The 11,041-nt window shown below is 44.2% G+C and overlaps 1 protein-coding gene across 1 annotated transcript in view; it reads right to left on the minus strand.

Annotated features, from left to right (window-relative positions):
* Nucleotides 1-793: 793 nt before the first annotated feature.
* Nucleotides 794-11,041, minus strand: part of pafah1b1a (platelet-activating factor acetylhydrolase 1b, regulatory subunit 1a) — a 43,702-nt gene continuing 33,454 nt past the window's right edge. Inside the window, 6 exon segments of the mRNA XM_083696088.1 lie at nucleotides 794-5,175; nucleotides 6,723-6,879; nucleotides 7,207-7,308; nucleotides 9,171-9,377; nucleotides 9,379-9,400; nucleotides 10,069-10,198. Of these exon segments, the coding sequence (XP_083552214.1) occupies nucleotides 5,102-5,175; nucleotides 6,723-6,879; nucleotides 7,207-7,308; nucleotides 9,171-9,377; nucleotides 9,379-9,400; nucleotides 10,069-10,198 (692 nt within the window). The 3' untranslated portion in view covers nucleotides 794-5,101.

Here is an 11,041-nt window from a genome sequence, read left to right on the forward strand (position 1 = left end):
AAATTGGGCGCATGGTTCACGACAACTGATTGTGCAACAACAATCATGCAGACAGGCTTATCATTTTGATATTTTTTCACTTTCGCACGCAGGTGGTTGATGTATGAACAACTTGTGTGACTTTTGATACCATCACACTGTAGAACAGCTTTATAAATGCCATAGAGCTACAGACTATTGGTGTGTATGAGTTAGCCCAATCTTTGACTAGGATTATATTTACTTTTACATTTGGATGCTGTGTTTATAATCCAAATGTTAATATAGATATAATGACAGTCACAGAGGGGTTATGTCTCATAAATTATCATATTATGTACCATAATAACTGCTGTCTAACTGACTAAATATGACACAACATGTTTCATTTGCTGCCATATGAATTCACCATCTGCCTATACAACCACTCCAACTAATGCTGTCAAAGACTGGTAGAATTAAGAAATAAGATCAGTCTATTAGACACCCAAGAAAGTATTGACATATTGTCCGATTGCAATGTTTGAACAAAATTAATCATCTTAATGTACATTATTGGTGTCAATTAATCTTATATGCCAGTGACATTCTGTGCGAATGTTACCATTATCTTCAGGCATGCCTCACGGGTGTGCATATCAATAATTAATCCCCATCATTTCATTAATATGAGCAGTTTACTGGCAACATGTCATGAACACAATGAGTAATGTCAGTAACCCTGGGCGATCCATCAATTCAGACCTAAGATAAAATACAACAGAGACAAAGAGATAAATAGAAACCCACCCAATGAACAGGACGACGAAGAACAGATTTTCAGATTTTCTTTAATTATGTTGCAAACAATAATGACATCCAGATATATTGTTAACAACTTGCTGTAAGTGAAGAGTGAGACCATGAAAGCTAAAACAAAAAATCCCGTTGGAGCTGTGAAGTCTGAAGCCCTCAATCTATTCACAAGGCAGGTTATAGCAGACAGGTGGACTTGAGGCTGGGGGGGGGGGGAGGGGGGGGGGGCAGAAGACCCACACACAATGCAAACTTGTGTGTCAGTCCTTTCGCCCACCAAGCCAGTGCAGCATTGGGATTGCTTGGGACCTGCGAATGGCAAAAGTGATTTCTTTCACAGGGCCACAGGAAGACCAAAGCCAACGCCTGTGTGGTAAGCATTCATTCAATGACAACTATACATTACAGGAGAGACACGCACACACACTCTCCTGACAAATTTGTCGTTTTAAAACCACAAACCCTTGTCTAACCAAGAAAGGGAAAGCTGTCTTTTCAATAAGAGTCAAGACTAATCTCCGTCACAGGCCTGGTTTAGAATTTTCATCCAAGGACCTGACGTTGTAATCCTTAAATCAGCCAATCACATGGGAGTAGTGGCTTTATCAAGCCCAGAATCCCAAATCAAACCCTAGCCCCCAACCCTCTAGACACTTGTAGAGATCCAAGCGGCTCGAATAGGTATAAGGAACAAGTTAAAAACCTATTACCATATTTTTTTTAAAACCTATTCAACCCTTTTAAGATCTACGTACTCTAAGTGAGTAGGGGCTAGGGGGTGATTTGAACCCAGGCAAGAATAGCTTACCTCCCACATCAACTGGACAACATAGGGACTTTACACACAACAGAGCCGACCCGAAACCATACTGTGCTGGCCCGGATCTTTTCCTTTCATATTGTCCTTTCCAGAACTTTCAGCAACTGTGATGGATGCGAAACCAGACGCCAGCTCATTACAGCTCATCTGGGTCCGGCTCTGTAGTATGAATTAGGGTATTCAGACCAGGAAATCATAATGCTCAAGCTAAACCAGAATGTCCTAATGTTGCTCCATTCCATTTATTTTTGGCTTAAGCTAAACATGTTTTTACAGCATGGTGCATCTGCACAAGCATGTCCAATTGTTCTACAGAAGGCCGGTGTATGGAACAACAGAATGGAAGCCCACACTCCAAAAGTCTCTCACTGGGACAGTGAGAAAGCAGCTTGGAGGAATCAACCAGCCTCTGTCTGACTAATGCACAGGGTTCTAGAGGAGGCATAAGTGGTATTTTCTCTAAAAGGATAGGGAGGAAGGGAGGGAGGGGGGTTTCTCCCTTTGGAACATCGAGTCTGCCGCAATCCCATCGCATATAAATAGGAAGGAGCCAGTCCATTTGTTAAGAGCTGTTCTCCTTCATACAGCTACACACAGGAACAAACCAAGTCTTTCTACAACCACATACAGAGCTGTCTGCAGTCATCATGCCAGCTGACCTGTCTGGTAGGGAGTCTCTATCTGGCGTATTTGGAAGAAGTCAATAAGCAAATACAATTCACATACACACTAGGACACCCGCTTACTGATAAGAGTTTTTTTTTTTTCTTCTTTCTTTTTTTTTTTTTGCATTTTCTCTCCTTTTCTTTTTTTTTTTTACAGTACGATGTGTCAATTGGGCCAATTAGCGATTAGCCTTTGACGCCCCCAGTGGGATGACCTGTGGTTGGAGTGCTCAGTGGCTAACACATTAGCCTGTTAGCATTAACCAGTTAGCCTGTCAGCGTTAACCAGAGAGCCCCACCAGACAGCTCAACCTCAGGTACAGGTTTACATGCAGCAGTGCTATGTCAACAGGTCACAGAGGCTCACACTAGCCACAATCAGAGGTTCGGCTGCACATAGCTACATCCAATATACACAGGTAGAAACAGGGAAACTCGGCAAAGAAGCTGTAGATAAAAACATTGGTTAAGCAGTGGAATTCTTTATTATAATCATCATTATAGAATTGCATCGTAATGGAAAAAGGCTAATTAAAAATTATATCTGTTTATGCATTTATGAATACAACTTGAATTTTCGTACGTTTTTTGATCGATGGACGGGACCAAAGATCTAATGAAAAGCAGGGATGTGCAAGTTAATTGGATATATCTTGCTTTATCCAGAGTAAGAAGCAATATGTTCTTTTTTTTCCAAAGGGGAAAATGGAATGGTTGGTCTCCATTGTTGGGAGAAATTGGTTAGAATTAGTTCCAATTTTCTCTATCGTTTTTTTGTTTTGTTTGTTTTGCTATTCTTTACATTTACCACATTCAGCCTAGGTCAGGAGATGAACAGAACAGGAAAGATATGCCACTCAGGGGACATTTGTGAATGTTTTCGAGTCGGGGCGGTCTGTGGAGTTTAGCCTAGAGAGCTCTTCATTTCTAAAGCGCTTAGCATTCTCCTGTGCACAAACACAGCCTAGCCTCAAGACCAAAGCCATGGCCAGTCTGTGGCAAGGGAGCTGCTCTGGCCTTAGGGTGAAGATCCCTTTACAGTTACAACCACCACCACCACCATTATCATCATCATCATCATCATCATCATCATCAGACAGATCTCTCTACAGAGAGCACAAGCATCTGTTAGCATGTCTACCACTAGCATTCTATCACTTTAAATGAATCCCCTCAAGTTCACCAGTGGAGGGGCTGAAATACAGGTCTGGGGCTTCCCTCAGTAAAAAGATTTAGTTTACATTTCATCTTTTCACAGAAACCACATTATTACCCCAATTCTTTTTTTTTTTTTTTTTTAATGATATAGAAGAATTTTCTCCTCTTTTTTTTTCCCAGAGAGAGGCTTTGCACATCCCATGGTAAACCTAGGGGGTAAACCTAGGGGGTAAACCTAGGGGGTGGAAACTTTGACTCTTTTAGTCCGACTCACTCAGGATTGGCCTACTTCTTCCGAGGCTAAGGCTCGTCATTCCACAGCCCATTGAGGCAGCACTGACAACTGAACGTCAAATCACAGTTCCTGTAGTATAGACAATTAAAACCCAGCTGAAAATCGGTCAGAGAATTAAACAAAAAAAAAAAAAAAAAATATTGGAGAGGGTTCAGTCCAATAGAAATCTATGAGATTTGAGACGTCAGTGAGACATCATACTGGGAGGGAAACACCTACGGTCCTCGACACGTGTCAAGATTAAAAGAGGCGTAATCCCTGATGTCTACCCAGGGCCAAGGGCTAGTGAAAGGCTGAGCTCTCACCAGTGGCGGCTATAAAGCCCAGTCCCGGGCCAAACAGACAGGGGGCAGCGTTTCAGGGCGGAGAACCTCACTCACGCCATGGCCCACACAGACTTTTAGCGTAAATGCTAACTAAAACAGCCACTAGTTGCACAGCCTGGCCAGGCTATTCAGAAGCCAGTGGAGAAATGTCATCATTTGATCCTTGAACACGATGCAGAATTAATTCATAGGATATTCTACCTAAGACTATCAAGAGTGGTGGTTTGTTACTCAGGTAAGACGTTTCGTCATGACAACAAGAGTACAAAGCTTTTTTTCAACCCCAAAAGGGTCTAAAGATAACAGTTTGTTTATGCAGCCATTAATATATTATCTAGTTCCACATGGAAGAGAAATGGTATGCACACATCAGAAGTGATGTCACAAAGCTACGGATTATTCCAATAACAAAGCCCCACAGACAATCATATCTCCATCAAGGGGACTTTTCCTTTTGTCGTCTTTTCCTCCTCAAAAGGTCACCAAGCTAGGCACCGACAGACTAAGACAGTGAAAGGAAGAGAGAAAACAATAAAAACAGAAAAAAAAAGAAAAAAAAATCCTAAATAAAAAAATAGACAGACAAAAATAAATCTGACACTTAAAGAACGACACTGTCATTTTTAAATTATCGGTTTTTTAGTGCCCTACGTTTTACACCCAGTCAAAAACATCTGCCTTCGGTAGGTAAGGCTGTGTTGCGTGACAGACGGCCAGCCCCGTGTTAAACCTATGGTACTTCTAGACAACGTTATGTAAATGTACAGTATACAATTTTGGATTCATCACCATGCAAGAATACTTTTTTGTGTAACATTTAATAGCTCAATCTACATCCAGAATAATTTACATAAAAGAACAGGAGTTATAGGACCAGAGAGCGTGATGATGGGGTAATAACCATGGTTATGAGTGCAGCCAGAGGAGACGGAGATGGAGGTGTGGTGGGGGGGGAGGGGGCTGTGGAATGAGGAGGGGGAGCGGGTGGAAGGAGGAGGAGGAGGACGAGGGGTTGGGGATCCAGGGGGTAAATTGGGATGGCGGTCCGATCTTCCAGGTCTGATCAGCGACACTCCCACACTTTAACTGTTTGATCTACGCTCCCGGTGACGACATACGGCGCAGCCTTGTGGAAATCTGAGGAGGAGAGGGGGAGAGGAGGAGAGGAGGAGAGGAGGAGGAAAAAAAAGAAAGGATTTCATCAGTACAAAGAAAGGGTTTACACAGAGAGAGAAAGGACACCAGGTCCACTTCCAGAGGAGATGACAGAATAATTCATGAACCTCAACATAGCGATTAAGGCTATTAATCTTCAGCTTGTTCTTTTCAGCGTTTTCGAACAACTAGAATATACAAACCCAAGCTATTGCCAACATTTTAGTTTGGGCATTTAACAAAATATAGACAAAGCCTCTCAGTACATGCCTCACAACCCGTATGAAGGGGAATAAAAACTGTTTTCGACTTCTATCGAACAACTCTTCACAAAAGGTGCCTTTGTCTTCCTCAAAAAGGTCTAGCATGCTCACATCAATCAATAGCTTACAGCAGTGTGTGTGTGTGTGTGTGTGTGTGTGCGCATTTTAGGCTGGGCTTGGCTTCAAACACTCTGCCAAGGAAGCTGGCTGGAGAGCCGGAGAGGCACCTCCAGAGAGATCCTCAGCCTTGATCCACTCAAAAGCTTCAGATTTGGGAAAAAGTAGGAAAATCCTGGAGCATTTGTCTCCCTCTTAGACCCCAGCTGGCAGCCGGCAGCCAGCAGCCCCCAAACCCCTCTCATCTAAACCCACTACCTTCTTCTCCAAAGCCCCGTTCACCACTGCAGAAAGCTTTGTATAACCCCTACGCCTCCCATAGGAGCTTCTAGCAAGATACACCTGAGGGATATAAAAAGCTTCCTCACTGCAGTAAACTACTAGCCTACACGCACGCACGCACGCACACACACGCACGCACAAACACACACACACAGACGCACGCACAAACACACACACACACACACAGGCACACGCACGCACACACACACAGGCACACGCACGCACACACAGGCACACGCACGCACACACACAAGCATAAGCTGTGACTGCTGGTCCTGTAACTCCAGTTTGAATCGTGGTCCTCTGTTGGTCAGGTAGAGCATGGTGCCAACAACGCTTACGTTGAGGGTTTGATTCCCGCTGGGACCATATATACTGAAAAATTGCACTCACTGATAAAAGCATCAGCTAAATGGCATATATTATTATTATAATCCTTATCTCTGCCCTTCCTTGAAATAATCACTGATATAACATTATTGAAGTAATCACTGATATTATAATCCAATAACATTATTGGATTGCAATTAAAAAATTTCCGCTGCACTGCTTACACCAATCAAGTCATGTCGGTTGGGGCGCTTAGTGGCGTAACACACTAATGCGCATGCCATGTAATCGCAAGGTTCCTGGTTCGATTCTGACCCCCGACATATCTTGCATGTCTCCTCTCTCTCTCCCATCCTTCCTGTCAATCTCTACTGTCTCTATCCCAATAAAGCAGAAATGCCCTAAAAACACATTTAAAAATAATAATGAAAAAAAAAAAAGTAATGTCGGCCCAGTGATTTCATCAAGGTAGGTATTTCAAGAGTATTTCAAACACAATAGACACTGTTGAGGTGTTGTTGTCGAGCGGATTCTTACCCAGAGAGGTAACAAAGTGTTCGTGGGCGCTCAGGGTCTTCATACAGCGCTTGTTCTTGTAGTCCCAGATCCTTAAGGTCTTGTCGTCAGCGCAGCTCAAAATGAACTTGCCTCCGGGGTGGACGAGCATACCTCGCACCCAGTTATCATGGCCGACCTGGGGCAAGAGGGTTCCGTGTTAAGACTCATAATGAATCGAATCAAAAGTTTATTTATCAAATGCACGGGATACCACAGTAAACAGTACAATGAAATGCTTTTAACGAGCTACCTCTCAACAGTGCAGTGAAAAATACAAGGATATGAGTAAAACAACGCAATACGTGATATAAAATCAATAGTACTAATGGTGACAGTGAGGCAAAAATAAAAACTCCTCAAGTCCATTCCAATGCAATTCATGTCAACTGACTCAGGAGTGGTTTTAGAAACACAGTCATCCTGATAGAAAGAAATACCCATGCATGGTAAATGCATGCCTCACCAGTGTCATTAGGCACATGCCGATGCTGACGTCCCACATCTTGATAGTCTTGTCTCGGGAGCCGGACAGCAGGAAGGGTCCAGACTTGCCACTCTTCTTCGCCTGAGAAGCAAAATCCACAATTTAATCATTTACTGTACGCTCTTATGCAGAGCACAGTGACTTATAATAAAATAGTATAAATTTGCTTAAAGTATACAGACACATCCAGGGCCTATAATCAACCTTTTGGTCTAGCAGTTCAGGTGTCTGGTTTCTGGATGACAAAATTCACCAGCCACTCTGATTATTTACCAGCCAAAATATTTTCTTTACCCCAAAACAAAGGCAAAAAAACACGAGCCTGACTTCTGTTGCATAGAGAAAGTGACTAATTATAATTGAAGCATAGTATTTGCAAACCATTATCTTTACCTGCCAATGTGGCTGGTAAAATTTATAAATTTACTAGCCAATGCCAAAATGTGAGAGCTTCAATCACCATTCATACTGATAATGATTAAATACAAATAGCTCTGTGCATCATAAGGTTTTAAACCGGCCCGAAAATTCAAGCCTGAGCCGGCCCGCTGAGATGAGGTCCAAGCCCAGCCCGAGCCCGACATCAAAGACATTTTAATGAGCCTGAGCCTGAGCCCAAAGAGATGCCAAGATTCTAGAAAAACGGCTGTGCCTTTATCTATTGCGCATAACAGCAAAATTCAGGCTGAAAATTAAAACTCTACTTTGCATCTACTGTACAAAGTTCAAGCATCAAGTATCTTTCATTGTGAAATCAAAATAGCCCCCTGCCCTGGGCAATGAAGCATGACAGAGAGAGAGAGGGAGACCAAATATTTTCCTAAGAGCTATTTCTCTTGGGCACTAACCAAACTATGCAACCTTCCCCTTGTGTGGGTGGGAACTAGAACTAGACAGTGAAATGGAAAGCCATTTCATGCCTAATAGTTCTGACTGCATCTGGGGAGGGGCATGTTTAAACCCTGCGTTCCCCTGTGAAGACACGTCTAACCATTTAGAACAGAGCAGTCTTAAATGTCAGAGTCATGTTTGGTTGCATTTGAATATAAACTGTAACAGTGTAATTGATGTCAGGAGATTGCACAATTGTTCTACCTGAACCGGCTCTGCTACTGTAATTAATGGCAAGTTGTCATCTTTAAAGTTCACACTTGAAGTGTGTGTGCATTCCTACTTTTATTTGTGCATCTACTGTCTCTGTCTGTCCACATTTCTTGCTTGAGTCAAGTCCAAGTTCAACACTATCAACTGCCACACTCGTCAACCATTCAAAATGTTTAAACACACAATAAACGCAACTCAAAAGCCCCTTCTGTGTGTGGAACATTGTGTTTGATTGTGCTCAGTGAGGGTTCCTGCCAGGGCTATTGCTGTGAGGGCAAATGTTGTTTTAATCAGATGAGTCTGAAATTGGACATGCTTGATCACAAGACTGGTGGGGGGGGGGGGGGGGGGGGGGGGGGCACAGAGACGACTCACGGGGGGGGCACGGGGCCGACCCTGTGCCATCACAGTGCTGCTACTGTGTACACTTCATTTCATGGTCCGATTCAGACATGTCTAGCCCTGGCACTAAGAGGTGGCTTCCCCCCCCCACCCCCCCACCCCCCCAGTCTTGGGTTATGAGACAAAATAAATAACCAGCTAAGCATCCACAGAGGGTGGCGAGCTGAGTAAATCATTTGACATGTTCATGGATGGTCCACAGATGCGTGCATAACCTGTGTTTACCCAATCTTTCTTTACCCTCTCTTAAGCACAGCTACACACCAGCACCATTTAAATGGGTCTGCACATTGTAGAACAACTTATTCTAATTCATAGTGTACATGCCACTGAAGTGTTTGTGTGTGTGTGCGCATGTATGTACGTATGTGTATTCGTATGTGTGTGTGTGTGTGTGTGTGTGTGTGTGTGTTACATAGCCGTCCCTCTGCCCTCACCTCTGAGCCTGTGGCCTCCAGGATGGTGGGGTGGGCGCTCTCAGGGGCCCAGGAGATGCACTCCACCACGTGCTCGTGCTCCCGCAGCTCCGCCTTGCACTCTTTGGAGGCCACCACCCACACGCGCACCGTCTGGTCGTTGGAGCAGCTGGCGATCAGGGTGCCGTCCTGGTTGGGCCGCACCATGCGCACCCACTCCCTGTGGCCGGGTGAACGTCTTCACGCAGTAGCTGGTGGCGACGGGAGGACGGTGGAGGGCAGTCAGTACATTGACGACGCTGTGCTGCTCCCAGCCGCTCATTGAGACGTTCATGTGTATGTGCGTGTGTGTGTGTGTGTGTGTATATATGCAATATGTGGTCCTCTGTGGCTCAGTTGGTAGAGCGTGGCGCTAACAACGCTTAGGTTGTGGGTTCGATTCCCGCTGGGACCGTGTATACAGAAAGGTTTATGCACTCGCTGCAATGTTAGTTGCTTTTGGAGAAAAGCGTCAGCTAAATATATATATATATATTTTATATGTCTTAGGGTTGGGTACTATGACCGAAAAATGCAAATTTCCGTTGAACAATACAACCTTTATTGTAAATGTTTCTGTCAGAATAGGGTGTCGGTGACCAACATGAGCACATAGACCAGAGACCTACAGTAATGCTACATTGGGTTCGGTGGAGGCTGAAAAGGAAGGACGGGCTCATTGTGATGCACGGAACGGAATAGGAGAATGGTATCAAACACGTGTTTGAAAGCATTCCTCATTCCGTTCCATGCAATGCAACGAGCCCGTCCTCCGATTTCTACCTCCACCGGCCTCCCCTGATTGGGGTGTATTCACACAATATAACTGAACAACGTGTGATCAGCTTGAGGTGTGTAGTTGTGTGTGGAGAGTACTTACCCTGTTGCCACCTCCCACATCTTAATGGTTTTGTCCCTTGAAGCAGATACTATGTGGTCTCCATTGGGCATGATGGCTACGGACGAAACATTATGGTCGTGTCCTGGAGAACAAAATAAACACATAGTAGCTTAAATTAGCTCAAATTCACCAAGGGGAGTAACAGACCAAAGACGACACAAGCAAATATCAACGACAACTTAAAAAAAAAAAGTTCAGCAAAAAAAAACACAGTGTAGTGAATGGTTCATAGATCACCTTGCATAAACAAATACCGCCACCCACATTCACGCGTCAAGTTCTCAGAACTAAACGTGACATAAGAGAGGGTTTTGGGGCAAATTAGCCAATTAAATGACGTTTGAGACAGCCAATTTGCCATGGGCTCCTTTGTTCTCAGAACAAGAAGAAGAAGAGGCAGCTAATTACCTAGACGGTGGCCATATTTAATCCGCTAAACAGATGAGGAAATGGTAAGTAGGCTCTAAAAGGCAAGCTTAAATATTGGAGGGGGGGGGGGGGAGAGCCCCCCCAGAATGCTACTGGCTCTAATAATGGGTAATTTGGTGCTGAAGTGGATAATTAAACTGCTGTCCAAATCTCCCCTAATCTTCATCACCAAACCAGCCAGCCTGGCAAAAGAGAGGGAGGGAGGGATGGAGGGATGGATGGAGGGAGAGAGGGAGGGAGGGAGGCGACTGGGAAAGGATGAGAGAAGAAGGGGGGGAAAAGGGGTGGAAGAGAAAGGGAGAGGAAGGAGAGAAGGGGAGATGGTACAAAAGAGGGTTAAGGAGAAGGGAGTGGGGGAAAGAGAGGAAAACTCAGGGAAAATTAGAGGGGATGAAAGGATGATGGTAAAGCTGGTACAGTGGAACTATCAGAGAGAGAGAGAGAGAGAGAGAGAGAGAGGGAGAGAAAGAGAGAGGGGGGGAGAGAGAGAGAGAAGAGAGGGAGAGAGAGAGAGAGAGAGAAA

Source organism: Argentina silus, assembly GCF_951799395.1.
Source record: "Argentina silus genome assembly, chromosome: X".
Taxonomy (NCBI): domain Eukaryota; kingdom Metazoa; phylum Chordata; class Actinopteri; order Argentiniformes; family Argentinidae; genus Argentina; species Argentina silus.